This window comes from Acomys minous (assembly GCF_964271855.1).
Source record: "Acomys minous genome assembly, chromosome: 10".
Taxonomy (NCBI): Eukaryota; Metazoa; Chordata; class Mammalia; order Rodentia; family Muridae; genus Acomys; species Acomys minous.
The window spans coordinates 50334491-50356451 of NC_140491.1; the positions used below are offsets into that span (position 1 = coordinate 50334491).

Consider the following 21961-nt stretch of genomic DNA (forward strand, 5'->3'; position numbering starts at 1 on the left):
ACACCACTGTAGAGCGCACCCTCACAGTGCAGTACGGCTCAGCAACGTAAGGGGACAGAATATGGCTCAAACACACCGTGCAAACCCAAAGAAGCCAACTCTAAAACATTACAGGGTGAAATGCTGTGAGACTCTGTCATTTACAATATTACAGAAAACACAAAGCTGCAGCAAGGGAGAACAGATCAGGGGCTGCCTGGCCGAAGACAGAAGCTGGAGATATTTAAATAGAATGGACGGGGGTGGGGGATGGAGCGATGGAGCAATGATTCTGTATCCTGACTAAATAGTTACACACTAAATCTATGCATGCATCAGCCTCATAGAACTGTGTCCCAAATAGTAAGGTCAATGCATGCAGAATAGCATTATGTTTTATATTTTATTAAAACAGAACCCAGGCACCCACAACATAAGCTCACTAGGTCTCTGGAGGCCTCTGAAACATTTTCCTTTATCACTGTGGGAAACAAAGTACAGGTGGTCCTACAGCATGAGAGAAAGACTGATCACGGTTAAGCACATGGACCATGGCAGCTACATCAAATCTAGGGCCAAATGCAGCATGTAACGACCCAGAAGCTACCTTGTAGAAAATTCCTTTATTATAGTGCAAATAACTTTCAGCAGTGACATAATGTAACAACACATTTAACAATACTTTACACCACGCAGTAAATAAGAAAGTGTTTCTTTGAAAATATGTCATCGTAGGAACATTATCTTTATATTAATGCTGGAAAATGCCCAAGCTGTTTTCTCAAGGCAATAGGGCTCCATCCTTTTTTTTTTTGGATAGTTTTCTCTTAATGCACACGGATTTGCCATTTAATGCATTGTCAATTCTAAGAGCAATCTCTTAGGAGGTTTTAGAGAAGTTGGCAAGATTTGAAACTGGGCTTCAAAATTTAAAAAAATAACAATTTTAAGACAGTTCTGGGACTGCCCAGAAAATGGAAGTCACTTCGATTAACTTGATAGATAGACATATTTACTCCAATTCTGCTGCCGATTGTCTAAAGCCTGTTTATTTCCCCAGAGCCGGACTGGTATCCCTTGGTTTTGGTTATTGCAAAACTAGGGCCCTGGGTAGATATAACTCCTTACTTATGCGAATACTGGCTCCGTGAAGCTTTAAATCACACGTTCCATCCTGAGATTCCCACATTAGACCTCTCAGGCTGAGGAGAGTGTGAACGTGTCCTAGTTTTTAGCTAGCTATCAGGACAGTGGGATGTGTCCCCTATTTATTTAGCTAGTCCCAAATCAACCCATCACACCACTTACACAAATCCCAGGAGGATGCCCAGAGAGGACCCCTTGACCTGCAGGGTGACGGCTTAACACTGTTTTACCAGCCTAAGGGATCGGTGGCTTAGGAGTGTCTTACACTTCCCAGTCGACTAGCTTCCGCTGAATTATACTTGCCTGGCCCCTCAGAAGAGCCCTCCTGGGGGGTGCCTTACCATATGAGTTAAATCCAAATCCTTACAAATGTTTTTCAGGGTGCTTTCTAAGTCTCTTGACAAACACTCCTCTGAGAAATTGATCACAGGCTTAAAAAAAAAATACCTGGAGCTACAAAACAGCTCTTATGGCTGAGAAGCCAGCTGGTACATAAAGCTTTTTAAGATGCAGCTGGACTTGGTGGACAAGTCTTTGTATATAACACCGCGGAACTGTGCTAAACAGTTTCAAAGTTGAGAAGAGTCCAGATATATCATCTATAAAAAAATTCATTATTTTAGTTTGCTTTATTTATCTTAGACTTTGGTTCTGAAACACTGTCTACATTCTTGACACATGAAGATGACATGGCCACTTCAGGGCCTCTGCATGTTGTGTAAAAGAATCTTAAAAGTGAAGCAGGACACGCGAGATGCCCTAATGACACATGTACTGTACAAACAGAACCTAAATTATATATAAATACATACCCACCCAGCACTCCTTTCTTCTCCCACTACCTGGCCAAAGCAATGCCAAGGGCCCTTCTCTCCAGGACCAAAGAAGTGTATGAAACGCGATGTCTACGACTCCAAGCATGCCTAGCCTTGCAGGTCTGTTAATAATCTGCGACCCACTGCGAGAGACAGCTTCAGTTCCATCGGTTCTGAAAGTGCAGGGAAGCAATTTCTCCGGCAGCATGGACACTATTGGCTGGACTCAAACACCTGACATCCTGGTACGTAATCTTTCAGATGACCTAACTGGATCCCACCTTGTCCTACCTCCTGCAAGCCACCAAGGCGGCCCCGTCTCCTCAGAAGCTCCGAAGGCATTGCTTAGGGGTACGGGGAGGGGAGGGTCTCAGAAGAAAAAGTATACAATGAGCTAAAAGCCTAAGTTGATATAAATTATTTGGGGCACTTTGCTTCTGCCTTACACTGAGTTCAGGAATAATTTTCATACTATACTATTAAAAAGTGATATAATAGTTACTTTAAACGTTGTCAATGCAATCACCTCTTATATGCTTTCCATTAATTTAATGCAACTTAATGAGTGATTATGTAAATCTAGGGAGTCGTTAGCCTTAAGGAAGCCAATACTGTGCTAATTCACAAGAAGGAGAAAAAGCAATGCAAACAAAAGGTCACATCATCGACAAAAACTTAAGTTTTATCGAAGTGTTGCAAAATTTCCCCAAAAGTACTTAGAGCAGTTTATGTTAAGAAGCCAAAGCTAAGGGGGTGTGGAGAATACGTTCGGATTCTTTAAGGTATAAATCCACCTGTTTTATGCTTGTAATACATAACCTCCCCCTCAGACCTAGGTTCATAATCTTAGACATTGCTCATTCTCTAATACACATACTAAATATGAATAAATAACTGAGAAAGCTAAAAAGCCGAGTTAACATGATGCTGCACCAAAACAAAAACAAAAAAAACTAAATCAAAGCCAAAAAACCCCAAGGAAACATACAAACCAAACCTTGTACAATCTACATTCTATGTAAATACCCTGACTAAAATGTCGGTTGTGCTTACGCAATTCCACTTCAGTGCAGAAACGCACCGATTTGGTGTACCGTTGTTGTTTTCAAGGTCTTTAGCACTTTTGTTTCTAAATATCACCTTGCTCTGAAATGATGGATAATTGCTACTGAATCATAAATCGCCACAAATCCATTTTAGTCTAGTCTGAATAAAATCCAGCATAAATGTATTACTTTGTTCTCAGTATAATGGCGTCTTTCTTGCGAGCTTTCTTCCTCTGGGCAAAGCACAGATGAAGTTGTCATTCGGACTTAAACTGCACAGAAAGAGACAGTGAAATGTGCCTTTTTGTTTTCGTTTTGAGTCTCCGGATCTTGCTGGGACACCTCTCTCAGACAGTCATGAGGCTGTGGCACCTGATTGTATTTGAAATGGAAGTGCTTTCACCGTCAGCCGAGTTTGGTGATCTGGAGGTCCCCATTGATCTTTATGGTGTCAATTGCAGATAAGGTTTGAATACGGTGGTAAAAGTCGAAAAGTTGGTGTCCATCCACAAACACTCTGAAACGTGGGTGCTCACAAAGAATCTCCACCTAGAAGAAACAAAACCGTAACAAGCGCAGTTTGGGATGGGGCCCGATAGGAGGAGGGAAGCAAACAAACAAAGAAACCAGCAAATCCGCAACTTCATTGCAGACAAGAAAAGCAACGCCCCCAGCGAACCTCAAACGCGCGCCAAGATGCTGAGAGCTGCAGTGCAGGCTGCTGGCTTCCACTTCCCCAACTCTCAGTGCAGGAAGTCCAGGGCCCTGTCCACAGATACGCACTCTCACCAGTGCCAAGGAAGTGCTGAGATGCTGGGGCAGGGAACCCGCTTTGAGAACCATTGCTCCTCCTATACATCAAGTGGAGATCTAAAGGGGGCACGATCTGTTTATATGACACTCCAGGGCGCCTCTCCTGAGGCAAGATTGACTGGTAGCCATTAGCAGCAGCTAACGACAGTCTAGACAAACATGGTAAACACTACGGCAGGGAGGGAGGATTACATAGTAATTACCGCGGGGACCAAAAAATGTGTAATTAACAAGGCTTTGTTAAGCCACACAAACAATGATTCCACAAGCTAAACCTTTTCCCTCTTCTCTTCCATAATTAACCATAGCCCCGCCCCCCACATTTCGCTGTGTAGGCCTGGCTGTCTAGGAATTTGCTCTGTAGACCAGGCTGGCCTCGAACTCAGAGATCCGCCTGCCTCTGCCTCCCGGGTGCTGGATTTAAAGGCGTGCGCCACCACCTCCCAGCCGTGACCAAGTTGGCTGTGTGCTATGATGTGTTTAGAAGTCTTGGCAGGCTCCATGCAGGAGACTCCATATGTGATATTAATCACATTTGATTCACATGCACATTACTCTTTATATTATGTCACCCGGAAGTTCTATTTCACTCCATTTTTGTCGTTGAGAAGCACAGTGTTCCTCCTAGTCAGAAGCTCTTAACATCCGCGAGAGCTCAGTTGGTGACATACTTGTCTTGCGAGCAAGAGGACCCGCGTTTAATTCTCTAAACTCCTGCAAAAATGCCAGCTCCAGAATGCAGCTGTAATACCAGCAGTGGTGGCGACAGGAAATAATTGGGTCACCGGACAGCCAGTTTAGCAGCATCGGTGAGATGAGGACAGAAGACCCCATCTTAAAGGAGGAGGGGGATGTTGTTCCTAAGGACGATGCCTGAACGGTACTCTAGCCTGCAAGTCTACACATCCTGTCACGGCAAGAGGAGCCCATAAGGGCTCACCATTATAAAGGAGCTAAGGTAAGGTAACTTCCTACATATGATTACAAGCAGAAAAATCTCATCTCTATCACTGACGTAAAAAAGGTTATCAATTTTTTTTTTTTTGCCCTAGACTATAATAAGAAAGGAGAAGACGTCACAAGGTCTTGAGAAGTTCCACATGAGGTGTTAGATATTAAGAAGCCTTTTTTATTCTGGCTTATTAGCAGCATGGAGCTTTTAACAAAGATGGCATTCCCGTGACAGATGGTAAGAATGTTCATGCAGACCTCATCACCAGGCCTGACATGTCAGCAAGTGTCCCGTCCCCCCAACTCCCCCACCTCTACCTTAATTTTGGCTTTTCAGGATGTACACGTGGCTGTCCTAGACTTGCTTTGTAGACCAGGCTAGCCTGGAACTCACAGTGATCCGCCTGCCTCTGTCTCACTGAATGCTGGGATTAAAGGCGTGAGCCACCACGTCCGGCTGCAAGTGCCTTTTTATATTTTTATATACTGACTTGCACCTCTTAGTTGGCATTGTCCTACAGAGGAGGGCAGTGGTACAGTTGCCTGTGAGATGGCAAATTTGAGTTTGGTTTCCTGCCTATCAGATAGTGGGAGCAAACCGACATTATCCAAGCCCAAGGGAAGAAATTTGTCATCCACACAGCTTGTGACCATGAACAGACAAACTTAATGAACCCACAGGGGGAAATAAATATACAAATATAGACTCATTAGCGAAGGGAACAAGAGAAAATGAAATGATAGTCACCAAATTGTTTTAAACCCATAACTAATAAGGTTTCGAGCTACTTAAAGGCCGAGAAACATGAAAATTCTGGACCCTCATTAATATTTAATAATTAATCAGACACTTGGGGGTGAATTATCACTACATTTCTAACACTATGTTGTGTTATACAGAAAATTATTACTAGATTATTATTAATATTCTCTAATAATTATTCTCTAAACTCCCACAGAAATGCCAGATCTAGAATGGGCCTGTAGCACAGGTGGGGAGTTGAGACAGGACTCCACAGGTGGAGAGAGATACGTGGGCTCGCTGGTCAGCCAGTTTAGCCTAATCGGCGGGATCCAGGCCAATGAGAGAATAATAATTAAATTATTACTCCCAGCTTGGCCTGATGGCCACAGGCCTGTAATCCAAGCTACTCTGCAAACTAAGCCAGGAGGATTACAAGTTCAAGGCCAGCCTGGGCAAGTTAGTGAGCTCCAATTTCAAAACAGAAATCACAAAGTGGGTTGGGATTGCCGCTGAACTGTAGAGACCTTACCTGATGTGCACTAAGCCTTGGGTTCAATCCCCAGGACCTTCCCGAAAGTAAGCAAGTAAATAATTAATACCTTCCCCATATTGGCTAAGTAGAACTGTGGCTAAGTATTTAGCAATTAGGTATGCATATATGTGTCCATTAACGAAACATATGGGCTGAAAAGAAATCAAGAGCTACCGTGGTGGTGTTAGGTATTAATGTCTACCAGCGAGCAGGCCTCTTTGGTTGCTTTTCATTCTTTTCTCACTGCTGGGCGACAAGTTTCTTGGACACGAAGAAATTCTTAAAGAGCTCCTGGCACACAGAAGATAAGGCGTAAGCCGGGGGCCCTGCCAACACTGCGCTCAGGCACTTACCCTGAATGGCTGGTCTGGGATGAATGGAAAGTAAGGGATTGCTGACTGCTCTTCACCCTTTTCTCCTGAAATACAAGAGTTTCTGAGGAGCTGCCGGTCTGTGAAGACAGCTTTGAGTTCAATCGCCACATCGGCAGGAGGATCTTCCGAGTCACCACACGTCAAGCTGATGGCAAAGCTAAAAAGGAAACAGTGTCACTTAGCTCGAGTTAGATGTAACATTTTAACTTGACCCAGTTCCTCCTCCTGTGGGTTCATCTGCTTTTAATGGGCTGCTACTGTTTACACAGAGTTTAAACACAGAGGAGGACTACACTCAACCCAATAGATTTTGTTACCTGAAGCAGGCTTTGGTGAAAACTTCAGTGTAATTGAAAATACTTGCAACTGAAGACTTCAAATGCCCCAGGCCACCGGTGCAGTGCCTTAATCCACTTCAAAATTCTCAGAAAGGCCCCCACCCAGAAGTTGGCAAGGGAAATACCTTGTAAGTTTTGGTTCTTATTTATTCTAATAGCTTTGGTTACAAGTACGTTTCAAAACCAAAAAAAAAAAAGAAAGAAAGAAAGAAAGAAAGAAAAAGTCTTTTTGGCCTCCTCAAGGGTCAAAGAGAAACTGTAAGCCTATTTTTATCAGTGCTGATATAAATAGCTAATGGGGGAGAAGATGGCTAGGATTCAGATTCATACACATTCTTTTCCTGGGAACATGGAACTTTTCTTGGCACTCCTAACTAGCAACACTGCCTACAAGGAGAGGAAGAGGAGGAGGCACGCACCGCTGGACACCGCAGGGCTCTGCCCTTACCTTTCTGGGTTGAGGTCTACGATGCCCATCACTAATACCTTCTTGCCTGGTCGCATGCCACCTTTAATGTGCCCACAAAATGGAACTATCTGCAAAGGAGGTGGGAGAAACAGGAAGTTTACAGGCTGTTACAACAAGGGAGAGCCAAGCCCTCAGCTCTGAAGACCCTGACCCGTCAGAAAAGCAAGCAAAATGCATCCGAAAGGAAGAAGAAAAAGGATAAAGGCCACCGAGACACTGAGCACATTGATTTACCAGTCGTGGGAAGTACACGTCGGCTTGAACTGGAGAACCCAGGGAGTTGTTTAAGTGCCCATCATCAAGTTTCTAAAAATAGAAGCACACATATTGGCTTTCCATAGACCCTTGTTTATTAGAATGGAAGGTGAGGAATCAACACAGATCTGTGGGTACCCTGCAGCCCTCCACAGACACACAGGCAGCGTCTACATAACGATGCCTCTTTATAGCCCATTAAATAACCGCGAAACAACCCCCGGCCTTTCGACCCGGTCTAAGCCTCTGATGATCCCCAGACTCTTCAGACCGGATCAAATTCTTCAAGGTCGCCGCCCTCCCGGGGAAGCAAAGGCCGTGTAGGTGGGCGGCAGGCCCCTCTCCCAGCACAAGCGCTGCGGGAACCTCTGCCCGCAGGCCTGTCCTCCGGGGACGTGGCTGGAGTGCTGCGACAGCGCTCCGCTACTCCCGGGAGCCCCTGGCGCGGGACCGATTCCAAAGGGGGAAATCCCCGGACGCCGGGGCCGCGGCCCCACAGTAACGCACGTGCACGCACACGCGCCCGGCGCGCACCTGGCCCGCGCCCTCCCGCCCCGCGCCCGGGGGCCCCCGAGCTCCCACCCGGCGGCGGTTGACAGGTACGGTGCCTCCCGCAGCGCCGCGGCTCGGTAGCCCTCGCTCCCCGGCCCGCCAAGCTTCCCGCCTCTCGGGCGGCCGCTGTACTCACCACCACGGCGTCACTGTCGGCCACGGACCCCGCCATGTTCCTGCAGCGAGCGGCGGGGACGCGGCGGCGGCGGCGGCGGCGACGGGCGCGGGTTCGAACCGGGCGCGCGCACACCCGAGCGCGCGCGCACGCCCGAGGCTGGCGCGGCCACAGCGCCCGGGAGGGGGAGGGGAGAGAAGGCGGGCTGCGCGGAGGTCGCAGCGGCCGAGGGATGACGGTGGCGAGGGCCGCAGTGCGTCCGCCCGGGGTGGCATTTAAAGGCAGCAGGGCCCGGCTCGGGAACCGTGGACCGGGAACAGGGCGGGGACGAGGCCGGGGCGCCGCGGCTTGCTCAGCGTGCCCTGCCCCACGGCCATTGGACGGTGGCTGGAGGCCGAGGAGGGCGGTGGCACGTCGGCGGGAAGGTGGGTGGGGCTGGAGAAGAGGAGAGGGAAGGCCCCAGGTGGGCCAGGTGACAGGTGCTGGGGACACACTCCTGGCTCGTGGCCGAATCACTCACCTCCTTCCGCATCCTTGGGGACCTAGTGGTCTGATGAGGAGCGAGATCGAGAGAAGATGGGAGACTCCAAAGCGGGAGACCCCGCATGACTTCATTCAAAGAATTCCAACCGGGAGGGAGGAAAGCTAGTTTCATGGTCTGGATGAGAAAGAATAGAGGGTCCATGGCTGGCAGAAGAATATATTTGACCCTAAAAAAAAGAAGCAGCCGGGAGTTTGCTGAGCACCGGAGCAAGCCTCTGTTTCCAGGGAAGCGCGGGCACGTGTGGGGTCCCGGAAAGCTTTCTTCAGCAGGTGCCTCGCAAATTAAACTGGACACTGCCCTCAGCCATTTTCACTTGCTTAGTTTGGGGTAATGAGTTTCTCACCGGAAATCTCCCGACATCCTTTGTGTAATACTTCCCGGGGAAATACACTTCTCTTTCATTCTAAGGCTCAGACTCCTTGATGGTATCCCCACATTAGCATGATTATGCAACTTCTCAGATAAGGCCTTATCAACCTACTCTATTTTAGGTGACACGCTCAGCTTGCCCACTGCACTGTGTGAATCACCACGCTAATAAGCAAGGAGCTTGGAGTGAGCTGCTACAGTCCCAGAGGGGCCCTTTGTGAGGCCTTGGCGGCTTTTGTGTTTTAGTCTTCCCTTTATGGGTAGTGCTAATCATGGTAATCTCCGTGGGCCAGGGAGAATTACCCGAGCATGCCTGTAATCCACAGTCGGAGCCTTTGTGGATGTGGTTCTCAGAATTAGAGGCTGAAGGGAGGTGTAATTGTGGTTCTTGTTTTGCTCTTGTTTACTAGTCTGAGCTGGAAAAATCACACCTATTAATTATCCTAAGATATTAGGCAGTTATAGGAAACCTGATATTTTAAAGCCACGCTTTGATTATCTGAGTTTCTAAGAGTCTAGTATAGGGGAGAGCACTGAAGTAATTATTTGCTGTTAGCTGAGAGTGATACAATATATCATGGTGGTTGTAGAGGGCTGGTGTCCTGGGTTCAAATTTTGCCCCTTACGACTAATAGTAGTGTGCCTTAACTTCTCCATCAGGCACGACGATGACGATGACCATGACAATGCCTATTTTGTGCAGATGAGTAAATTGGTTCACACACCTTCCCCAGAAGAGCTCCCAGCACATTCTAAGCAAAAGTCTTGAGTGCCTGCCGTTGACCTGAGGCTAAGCAGGGGCATTGCTGAGATTACATTCTAGTGAGGAAAGGCGGACATAAGCAAATATGCAATTATGCAAGTAGAGAGGATTCTGGAGAAAAATAAGACAGGGAGGGGGAGAGAGTTCAGGACGGCTCTGTTTAAGTAAGGTGGTCTGCTAAAGTGATGCTGAGGAGAACTCTGAAGGAAGGGAGAGAGGATCTGACCCCCAGAAGAGGTCACTGGCACAGGAACTGTCCCAAGGTGGGGCCTGTGGAGCAGTGCTGGGCCAACGGTGCAGAAGCGCAGGCTGAGGCCTTGGAGAGCCCTTTTACTCTGAGGAAGATACTGGAAGTTTGTGAGCAAGGGAGAGGAGGTTTTGGTGTTGGAGGTCCTAGGAGGCAAACCCTTGTATGTGCAGACTGCCACTGAGCCACATGCTGCACCTGTACACTGATGTCGATGCGGTGACAAAGGCCTGAGGACAGGGGGCCTGTAGGAAGGAGCACAGGAGGTGGGAGGCTTCTGCCTGGTTCAGGTGGGAGGCTGGCAGTGGAGAAGCTGGGCAGGAGGAGATCCAGCACTTCCCACCACGAAGCTTTGACAGTTTGTCACCAAGCTTCTCTTAGGTCTTAGAAGTTTCTAGTTCTGAAAAGCTGTGTGAGCGGTACCGGCCACATTTGTGGGGTTCAGTGTGCTGCTGCTGCCGCTGAATGAAGGTACTCAGGCCCAACCTTGTAATAAATGCTTTTCAGGGTGAAGAATCACCCTTAGATTTGTGAGTTGCTGAAGATGGGTTTTTTACATCCCAGGGGTAAGATACTACCTGGGATGTCTTAACATGGCAAATTGCCTTTTATTACAAAAACAAACGCAAGAACAAAGCAAAAAAACTTTCTCAGTCTGTCTAAATGGTTACTTTTATTTGCAGTGATCAGAGAGAAAACCTAAAATATTGTAACTAAACTTTGTAACTAAAAGCTAAGCAAGGTTGAACTATTTCCAACACAGAAATTCTACGAGTGAATTAATGAAGCAAGCCCTCAGAAGGCAGGGGCAGGTGAATCTCTGAGTTTGAGGCCAGCCTGATCTACAAAGCAAGACCAGGATAGACAGGGTTACACAGACAAACCCTGTCTCGAAAAACCAAAAAAAAAAAAAAGGATTCAAATTTTCCTCTGAGCTGTAAAGTGAAAGACAGGCAAACATTTCACTATGCTTTGCTATAGGCATTTATATCCCCCCCCCCAAAAAAAAGCCGAACCAAGACTACAATTATGAAATACAACCAGAACTCACGGTGAACAGCATTTCTCCTGGGAACTGACGTCTAAAGCAAGGGCCAGTCTCGAAAAGAAGGTAAACAAAGCTTTGAAGATGGACTTCTTAAAGTCAGGAGCTCACTTTCATTGTGCCCTTGGGTTCTGTATATTTGGCAATCGTGCTTGCGGATTTCCGATGGTTCCCCCCCCCCCCCCCCGCCTACCTTCCCCCACCACCCCCCCACCCCCGTGCCATCGCCCTGTCAGTAGTGCTGTAAGAAGCGGGACTCACGTACTGATTTGTGAATGTCCCACCAAGAACCGCTAGCTGTGCTATTGCTATGAGCTCAGATGTCTCTGTAGTAGAGGTACTTGTGTGTAGTTTGCAGTCCATGGAATATTGCCAGGTTAATTTAGATATAAGCCTAATGTGCTTAACTGTCTGAATATTCATTAAAATAGGTGCTCCTCAAATGTTCACTGTGCTCTGGTACCCCATGACACGATTCCCTCAGTCTCCAGGCTGAGAAGGGAGGACCACAGCCCACTCTGAGGAACAGGGCCCTGCACACTGCTCTAAGTCCACGCAGGCATTTAGTTTTTAATAATTGTTTTTGTCAAGCCAGTCTCTACTCTTATAAGCAATATTCACACAGAAAAAAAAAAAAGCCAAACCAAACCAAACCAAAAACCCAAACAAACTCAGCATTTTTTGATTTGCCTACTTAGGTAGGAGGCACATTTATCAAGCAACTTTTCTGTGTTTTAAAAACATGATTATAGTTTTTAATTATTTTAGGAACTATGGCCCAGTGATCAAATAATTCTTTTAGACATCCACAGAATTTTCTCATACCCAAACAATTAAGAGACAGCTGTAAAACTTGGCAGTCAACACTAGTTCTGAACGTTTCATTAACTTCTGTTATTTATGGGGAAGCCAGCCCCAGCCTCCTGTGTGTTTTAATTACAGAGCAAAGAAAGTCTCCCTCTGAAGAAGATAGTCCTGACCCATGCATGCCCTGGGAGAAGGCGCGGGCTTCAAAGACTGTGCAGTTCTAGGTCCCCTTGTCCCCTTCCAGACAGCTCCCTTCTCTAAAAGGCAACACGAGCCTGGCACAGGGGAGCCACAGAACCCTGCTTATGCCCTCAGAGCTGACCTTGCGAGTGGAAGGTGTTTTGAGACTCCTTGGAGCCAGACTTGTGCCTGTTCTGAGAGTCACTCCAGGCTGCCTCTCCAGCTTACGTCCAGGTGTTTCCAAGAGCTCTCACTGACCTGAGACCAGTGGGCTCTCTGCTGGGAGTGTGACAGTCTCCGTGGCTGCACCCAGGCTCAATTACATCCTCCCTCATTGGTTTTGGACATTTCTGTTTTTAATTGGTGCCGTGGTTTCTGTGCCTTTATTTTCTTGTTTAGTGGCATGAAGGGCCTTTTTGTTTTGTAGTTTGTGGAAATTTGCCTGGTTTGGCTAGGTGGAAGGAGACACTCTGTCCCTCGGGGATTTAGAGTCCCTGGCCCACAGGAGGGAAATCAGGAGCCGGAGAGGGAACAGCCAGCTGACACAGGTTGCCAGCCTCCTTCAAAGCTGGAGACTAACAGCGTAGCTTCTACAAGGACCGTGGGCGTTTAAACCTGAGGTCCACATTTGAATGCTCATGTGCTTTGCCTATTTAACAGTCCACTGAGCTGGGCTCCGCTTAGCTTGCTATTTTGTTAATGTATTACTTTAATAAAGAGGCCAGGCATAGTGGCACAGGTCTTTAATCCCAGCACTGGGGAGGCAGAAGCAGGCAGGTCTCTTGTGAGTTCAAAGACCAGCCTGGTCTTCATGGCGAGTTAGCCATGCAAGCCAGGGCTACATAGTGAGATAATCCCCTGCCCCTGGTAAAACAACACACAAACCCTGGAGACAAAAGTTAAAATCAACCACACACATATCTTCACTTAAAGACCTTAGCTCTGTGTGTCTTAAAGGTACCACCACTGTTACTGTAATGTTGGGGCAGAGGACACGCCATCCCAGAATATGACCGAATGCGCATTCCCTCCACAGTGTATCTCTATGGCATATTTTCAGCTGGTTATCCTGAGAATCTGCAGATAGGGGTAGCTCTGAAAAGAACATTTCACCTATAAGGGAAAGAAAACTGTATTGGTAATTACACATATCAGAGAGCGGGGTGCCCTGAAGGATTTTATGCCTGCAGAGGTCACAGACCCAGACAACCCTTATTCACCAGGCGGTCCCATTTTCCCATAACGCGTCAGTACCCTTCCCCCACTCCACGCCCCTGTTCTCCGAAGCTCAAGGAGCTATCCAAGTTTATTCTATTTTTTTCTTATTCTCCAATTTGTTCTGAGACTCTCATGACTAGGTGTATAATTAGGTCTGATTTCACTCCTCTTAATCTGTCTTATGTCAGTTTAATTCGTAGCTTAGGCAAAAAACCAGGGAGGCAAAGGGAAGCCATCTTCCCATCCCTACGTTCACATACTTGATTCCGCCCACACACACCGTCGCTTCCGCGTGGCAATATTCAGAATGAGCCTTCAAGCCTCTCTGCCAACATTCTAGCCTGAGAAAGTGAAGAAATAGCGCTTTGAATTCAGGGACCAGCTCCAGCATTTCCAGTCAGGTAGTACCCTTTCCGTCCAAGTCTAGCCTTTCTGATGCCTTCAGATGGAGTTGTTCAAGTGATTGCACCATAGGTTGGGTCAACTATTGAAGAGGATACTTTCTAACATTTCTTTGTGGTGCCCAGGATGAACTGCACGTGCCGCCTGAGAACATGTTAATTAAGAACTTCAAATTGCCAGTGTGCATTGACTAAGTTGGCTACATGCTGTTCATTTGCAGTGTTGGTAGCTCGGCCTGCTCCCGATCTGGAGCAATAGTTAGGACTCTGTGAACTTAGGACGCTTTGGGCTGGGTACCACTTTTCAAGACTGACTAGCATAGAGACGGGATGGAATAAAGGTGTGTGTGTGGGTCATCTTTTCTTCGAAGCCACGTCTCTTTTACTGCCAAGAACAAATAAAAGTAACTTGGGGAGAGAAAGTTAAGTCACTGCGTGTATCTTGTTTTGAGTTGGGCTCTCGCTATGTAGCTCAGGCTGGCCCCAAATCCTCAACCCTCCTCCCTTAGCCTCCCGAGAACAAAGAGTACAAGTGTGTACAAACCCTCCTGGCTTAATCCCAGACATTCTCTGTCAGAGAAAACACCATGATGAGGAAGACAAGTACCTCATACTTGCTTTTAGGTGCTTATTAGAGGAACAGGGGCCACACTCTTGTGCTTCCTGCTGTCTTTGTTAACAGGTGTGCTGCTAGATACCAGCCTGGAATCTTCTAGCACTCAGGGCTTCCTAGACAGTTCTGTCCTGACCCTGGCGCCAGCTGCTTCATAATGTAAGATGGTCCACTTCCTAGAATTGCAGCTTCTCCCCTGGACCAGCTGGCCTGTTTGATTCCCGGCCCTCTGGACACCTTCCCTGCTTTCTCCGTGAGGTCGGGGCTGGCTTTCCCAGCGGCAGCTTCTTCCTTCACAGCCTGTCCTTAGCAGCTAGATCTGGCAGGCAGTTCTCACCTAGTCTGAAAGAGCTGGTCTCCAGCGACGTCCAAGAGCTAGTCATTAGTCTAGAGGAGTTACAGCTGAGGGGCGACCCGAGCTGATTTATGGATTAGCTAACACTATAAATGATACGCTGTAAACAGGGACGGACGAGAAGGAGCGAGCCCACGGGAAGGGAGGCGGCTGGGCTGAGTGGTTTTTCCTCAGGCCGGGTGCTGATTTTAATCTATAGCGCTGCTCGTTCTCAATTTTCTAATAAAAGCTCATAAAACAGCTACAGGATCCCCTGAAAGCCCGGAGTTATTATGACACAGGGCTAAACTGGAGCATCACCCAGGAATCTTTTAGTACAGTGTAATTCAGGTTTCCTTCATCACTGCGTAGCTTGCTTTTAGTCAGCCTTTTTTGAAGTGGAAGCTGTTGCGTTGCCAACCTCATTGAAATCCCTTGGCGAATCTCTGGATGTTCAGAATGCAACTGGAATCCCTCTGCAGGCGTGGCTGCCCCTCCAGCTTTCCCCAGTGCCCCACTGAGCCCTGCCCAGATGAAATGGCCTTCCTGGTATTCTTTCCCAGGACGAATTCTTTAGGTCTTGACACCCGCCCTCCTTTCTGCCTGGGATGTGCTGCTCTGATTATTTTCTTCTGGGTTTTCATCTTTAAATTTGCCAGCTCAAAATGTCATTTCCCCGCCCCTGAGGGGCCTTCCATGACTAAGCCCCAGTAGGGTTCCCATCTCCTCAGTGCTCCGACTCCCTTCGGTGGTCTTGCCTGTTGCCTGCTGTAACCTTCCGCCTCAGCGAGGGGAAGGAGAACCTGGCAATCAGGACCTGTGAAAACGTGGAATGACCGAACAAATGAATTGTTGGACAATGTGTTGGACAGATGTGCAGCCAAAACACCCAACCTCAAGGCGGCGAGGACCCTAGGCCACTCATCTGCACCCTCTGTTCACAGCCCAGGAGCTGATACTCTCTTTGGGTTGGTTCTGCACTGTAGGGCCTTTTCATCCTGAGAAGTCTAGTTCTAGATAGACAGCCTATGGGTTTTCACCTAAGTTCACGTTAGACAGTAGCCAAAAGGAAGAAAAAAATATAATTTAATTTATATCAGAAAATACTCCTGAGAACAATGAAAAAATTAAATTTGTGTGATCAAAAACAGGGACGATAATGGTGAATCCCAAGTCATAAGCCTAGGAATATATAGAAACAGCCACACTAGCTAGCAGTATCAGAGCGTCTTCATCTTGACTGGCTGACTGCCGCTGATAGCAAACTTGAACATTTTCAGAGCATGCGCAGTGAAGCCTCTGCCTTTCCAGATGGCCTCCTCGTTTCCGCTTAGCAAGCACTTGCCTAGTGTGCCTGTATGAATATGCAAGAATTAATGCCACAGGTTGGCTCCCCTGGAAGGAGGCAGTAGATGAAACAGTTTAGGTGTGAGCTGCTTGTTAGGGGTTCTTCCCTCTGAGGAGAAGGCAGAGCGCCAGGAGATGCAGCCAGCCCCAGAGCGCCAGGGTCTGTAACCTGGGCTCCGTGGCAGCAGCCAGCCAGCCAGCCCAGGAGCCTGAAGCCAACGCTGCCTTGTCAGGGGTCTGCATTAGCCAGAATGACCTAGCAGTTGCATCCCCCTGGCGCCTACGGCCTCTTTCCGAGCCGACAAACACACGAGGGCGTGGAGAGCTGAAGGACTTGCCAGCCATCCTCCTGGCCGCTGGGCAGCAAGCCCTTCCTTGAACAGAATTGGGCAGGGAATCGCTTTTCAGAAACAAACCTGATCCTCAGACTAGTTCCATGACCAGGGAGGGCCCCGTTCTCCATTTAACTGATAAGAAAGCTGAGACATGGAGAAGTTGGGTAACTCAGCAAACTTTGTCAAGCGAGCAGGAGATAAAGGGAGCGTGGGTCAGCTGTGCTGTCATTGTATTTCAGTCTAGAGAGAGTTGAGGGTGGCCCACCAACCACTGCCACAACATTAGTGCTGCCCTTCGGTCCTGTGGCATTTATGAAGAATGCCATCAGAAGGGGGATAATTTAGAATTACCTACTAACTTCAAATACTAAATCTTGCCTATAAGAATCTAAGAACCAGGAGCAGAGGCTTTCGGGGCAGAGACTAGGCTTGTATTGGGGACAAGATGGTGTGTGCGGGGTGGGGGTGGGGCCGCGGCGGGGGCTTGTGTTGGTCCTAGAAAGCTCCCCTCTGGAGTTCAGAGCGACAGAGTGACTAGAAGGAAGAAGGCTCTAAACGGGGCCAGGCTGAAGGTGTCTGCTTTGTGAGGCACAGGAGGGAGGAGCTAGTGGTGCAAAGGTGCCTGAGAGAGAAGAAGAGGGGAGGGGCTAGCAGGTGCCAGAGGGAGGGTCCTGGGCACTCTCCAGCCTTGTGCCGGTGCCCGTTGTAATCCTAGAATTTGGGAGACTGAGGATATAGAATTGGAGTGCAGCCTGGAAGTTTGTCTTAAAAAAAGAGAGAGAAGTGGAGGAGGGAGGAAGAGGAAGGAGGAGGGAGGAAGAGCGGGAGGAAGAGAGGAGGGAGTGAGGACAGTAGACCCTGGGAAGGACCCCGAGGGCTGGGTTTCAGAGGAAAGGTGGTGTACAGGCAGCTCCGCGGACTGGAGTGAGTGGATCTACACTGAAGAGAGCAAATCCAGTAAAACCGTGTGCCCACTGGCGTTTCGAACTATCACTCTTATATTTATATTTCTTATATTGTGGAATTAGACTTCTTATCCATCCATGGTGTTCCTGGATGACACAGAAGACACATTTCTCTGGGATCTACAGTTTATTTCTGTCCAGAATAATTCATGCAATATTAAGTTTTTGTCCTTAAGCCTGTAGCTCCAGTGGGATTTACTGGCATCACATTCTTTTTCTGGAGTTTGATGAATCCCCTCTGAGTCCAACCGAGAAACTCTGTCTTAAACTCTTGATATTTTTACTTGTATGTAAAACATGGTGCCCAAGGCTAGAACAAACTCTTGGTAGTAAGAATGCTTTGCAAAAATAGTGACCAGGGATCAAGTCTAGCCACGTGCCGGGTAAGCAGGCCACATGTGTCCTCTCAGCCAGGGCATTCGAGGATCCTACTGGGGCGTCCGAATGAAGGTTCTTCCCCCCCCCCAGCCCCCCACTGAACAGGTATGGTCACCATTGGTGACCCTTGTGTTAACAAGTGTAACACCCTGCCGCATTCTCTCTCATTCTCTATGGACACTCTAGCACGATGTAGCCACTTGCTCATTTCCACAACATATAAACCATCTTAGAAACTTGCTCATAGCACAGCGCTACTCTATATAATTTACAGAATAAATCAAGCACAGAGGTGTTTGAAAAGTTATGTTTGACGCTTGCAGGAGAGCACGCGGAGCCAACCCAGGTCTCGCTTAGAGTAAATACCGAAGTCATTGTTACAGGAAGCTGGAGGCGGAATAGGAAGAGACAGTGCGCCTCCAGTAGCATCTGCCTGAGAACCGACACGGCTTCAGGTTTGCCTTCTTCTTACACCACACAGCGTGTATGTAGGATGGATAACATCTTAGTTTGGTGTCTGTTGCTGAGATAAACACCGTGACCAAAAGCAACTTAGTTGGAGGAAAGGGGGTTTATTTGGATTTCTCATGATAGTCTATCATCGAGGGAAGCCACGGCAGGGACCTAAGAGAGGAACCTGGGGCCAGGGACGGAAGCAGAGGCAAAGCTGACAAGCAGGATATTAGCCATCACATTTCCAAGGCCCAGCCCATTTTTACTGAAGAGTGTTTCCCAACACCTGACAGACAGACCTTCTGAAAGTGAACATAGGAATGCCATGCGGGTCAGCGGCCCTGGTGGAGGGAGAGGAGAGCTTGGGGTCTGACTTAGGATTCTGTGTTTGTTTTTGTTTGGTTTTTTTTGAGGGGGGGTTGTTTGGTTGTTTGGTTGGTTTGTTTTTCGAGACAGGGTTTCTCTGTGTGTATCCCTGGCTGTCCTGGACTCACTGTGTGGACCAGGCTGGCCTCGAACTCACAGAGATCCACCTGCCTCTGTCTCCCGAGTGCTGGGATTAAAGGCGTGCGCCACCACGCCCGGCTTGCTGACTTAGGATTCTGAGTTACCTTCACATAGTCATATTCCAGCTGGACCTGGCTTGTGGATCCAGTTAAAATAAGCTCTGTTCTAGGACACAGAAAGGGGCGGATGCACATATATGCATATTATGTATCCCAAGTATATGTGTACATAATTAAATGTATCATTTGAAGTTTTCATGTGTGTGGCTGTTTTGCCTATGTACTGCCTGTGCACAGTGCCCACAGAGGCTAGAAGAGGGCAGTAGGTCCTCTGAAACAGGAGCTGCAGAGGACTGTGGGCCGCCATGTGGGTGGCAGGAACTAAATCCAGGTCCTCTGGAAGAGCAGCAAGTGCCCTTACCTGCTGAGCCATCTCTCCAGCCCTGCTCATGTCAATATATATTTATATTTATACGTGAGTATGCATGTATATATGTATAGTGCACATTATCTTCTTACTATTGAGAGTTCACAAATTATCTCCTTTATACTAATCTTTTTTTATCTAATTAATTGGCAAAAAGCAACACTACCAATCACACACATACGAAAGTGTCAGTATTGTGTTTCTGAGTGGGTGTTTAAGAACAATCCTGAATTATGATTTACGAATTAGATAATAAAAAAATTGAAAAGAAAAGTCTAACTTGCTAATTTGTACATATCCACTATAAAGCATAAGAAGTAATAAATGCTTATTTTATGTTGGACATAAGCTATACTAAAACGACTTTCAGTTGTAAAAGGCAGCATATTTTGGTACATGAAATTTTAATTAAATTGCTGTTGTCGAGAACAGTGTAGACCAGTGGTTCTAACCCTTCCTAATGCTGTGACCCTTTAATACAGTTCCTCATGTTGTGGTGACCCCCCCAAACATAAAATTATTTGTGTTGCAACTTCATAGCTGTGATTTTGAATTACCTAGGTGCATATACACTCCTATGTTGCTATGAATCGTAACGTAAATATCTGATATGAGACCCCTGTGAAAGAGTCGGTCCGCCCATAGGTTGGGAACTGATGGTGTGGGCAGTTGCTTTCTTCTCTTCCACCATTGCCTGTAGAGGACCAGTGAACACAAATTGAACCACAGGTGAGTCTTCTGCTTGGTTCTGCAATTGTGAGAGGATTTCCCAGCGTGTAAGCACACTGATATACCCAGCTGTACAAATCAACTAAAACCATTCAGTAGGTTTTGAGGCAGCATCTCCTATCTTTGTGGAGAGCTGGATGTTAACTAAGTAAGCCCATTCCTATTTTTGGGATAAGGAAAACAGTGATGGTATTTACAGAATTGCAGGTGCTAGCTTTTTGAAAGATCGTATCAACATTACCATAAGCCGACTTTACTTAAATTAATACTGTACAACAGAAATATTCTGTTAGCCCTTAATTGCCTGAGCGCTGATGTGTGAATTAAATTATGGTACACATTGAAAGCCATGAGACATTTGTTTTTAGTAGCTTTTAAAAATAATCTATCAGGTGTGCCCTTTCTCCCTTCTTTTTAATCCTGGTGAAGACCATTTTTGTTTCAGGATGCACTTTCTGGGATTCCCCACATACTCCATCGGGGCATCCTGTGCCCAGGTGATGCCTCTGTTCTCATTGGCTCCTGTGTAAAAGAACCCAGTGGCCTGACCTGCCCAGACCGTAGAGATTAGATCTAGTTTATGCTTGTCTGTTCCCACTGTGTGGCACTGGGCACACTTCTGGACAAACGTCTTCTTGCCTTTCTCAGCATCACGCATTCAAGTCACTCCTCTCTGGCTGTGGGGGTTGGAATGAGAATGCCCCCAATAGGCCCACACATTTGAATCCCTGGTTTCCAATTGGTAGGACTGTTTGGGGGTGTGGCCTTGTTGAAGTAAGTGTGCCACTGGGCGTGGGCTTTGAGGTGTCTAGGGACTCTCCTGGATTCTCTGTGTCAGCCTTGTGGTTGTGGATCAAGATGTGAGCTCTCAGTTCTTTCGCTCTGCTACCGTGGAATCTAACCCTCTGTACTCCAACTTAAATGCTTTCTTTTATAAGTTGCCTTGGTCATGGTGTTTTATCACAGCAGGAGAAAAGTAACTAAGACACTGGCCAACATCTCAAACATTATGACTTGAAGCCAAATGCTCCACTTTCTCCTGATCATATGTTTTTTCAAAAGATGCACTTGTGATTTTTATATTTATATATGTACCTATGTGCACTTATGTGTACCATGGGTATGCAGGTGCCCTCAGAGGTCAGAGGGCATCATATCCCCTGGAACAGGAATTACAGGCAGTTGTAAGATGCTTTATGTGGGAATTTCACCTGGGTCCTCTGCAAGAGCAGTAAGTGCTCTGAACTGTCTCCCCAGCCCTGAAGTGTTCATATTTAATCCTTGGACAGGGCATTTAAAAGCCAAGCCTGTTTCCAGGACATGTGACTCTCCCAAGAGTCACTGGATTCAGTATTAATTTTAAGTTTAATACTGGATTCAGTATTAAAATATGAATTGTTTGTAGAAGACATTATAACACACACACACACACACACACACACACAGAGAGAGAGACAGACAGAGAGAGAGAGAGAGAGAGAGAGAGAGAGAGAGAGAGAGAGAGAGGGAACATGGCTTTGTGAAAAATCAAATAATTTAGGTTAGTGGAATTGTTGGATCATAAGTTAATATAATCCTTTAAAAATATTTTTATTTAATTTTAAATTTATGTGCATTGGTGTAAGAGTGTCAGATCTTGGAGTTACAGACAGTTGTGAGCTGCCATGTGGGTGCTGGAAATTGAACTCGGGTCCTTTTGAAGAGTAGACGGTGCTCTTAACCACTGAGCCAACTCTCCAGCCCCTGTTAATATAATCTTATATCTAATAGTTTTTATAGATGTGACTAATTTCTATGCAGCATGGCTAGACCAACTATATATATTTTCTATTCTCATGCATGATACATTTTCACTCACGTAAAATAACTTTAGGACACATTTATTTCCCCTATCGGAAAACAGACAAAAATGGAGTGGCCTGGTGACGAAAATTCGCTATGTATCTTAAATGCCCAGTATACATCTTGAACCTTATTTGCTGGGCAACATCACTCTCCATTCTATGCCTCTTTCTCTATGGTGCAAGTCACATGCATGTTCTAGAATTAACTGTACAACTCTCACAGGATGACATTCAAGCCACACAAAGACAGCAAGGCCAAAGAGGGCTGGAGGGACAAACAAGCGGACCCATAAAACCAAGAGGAACTGAAGACTTAACAAGATTAG

General features: G+C 46.9%; 1 protein-coding gene across 1 annotated transcript; it reads right to left on the reverse strand.

Annotated features, from left to right (window-relative positions):
- Positions 1 to 587: 587 nt before the first annotated feature.
- Positions 588 to 8492, reverse strand: LGALSL (galectin like). The gene is made up of 5 exons (XM_084800203.1): positions 8152 to 8492; positions 7443 to 7514; positions 7188 to 7276; positions 6381 to 6558; positions 588 to 3535 (listed from the first exon to the last, which is right to left on the reverse strand). Exons 1-5 carry the CDS (start codon positions 8185 to 8187, stop codon positions 3392 to 3394), a joined length of 519 nt encoding a protein of 172 aa, XP_084656329.1. The 5' UTR covers positions 8188 to 8492; the 3' UTR covers positions 588 to 3391.
- Between the last annotated feature and the right edge of the window lie 13469 nt (positions 8493 to 21961).

Bases quoted from the DNA above. Each gene is read 5' to 3' on its own strand.
- LGALSL (XM_084800203.1), bottom strand. From the start codon at position 8,187: ATGGCGGGGTCCGTGGCCGACAGTGACGCCGTGGTG. The intron at 7,515-8,151 runs GTGAGTACAGCG...TTCTATTTTTAG, and splicing joins CCGACAGTGACGCCGTGGTG to AAACTTGATGATGGGCACTT. The intron at 3,536-6,380 runs GTAAGTGCCTGA...TGTTTCTTCTAG, and splicing joins TCCCAGACCAGCCATTCAGG to GTGGAGATTCTTTGTGAGCA.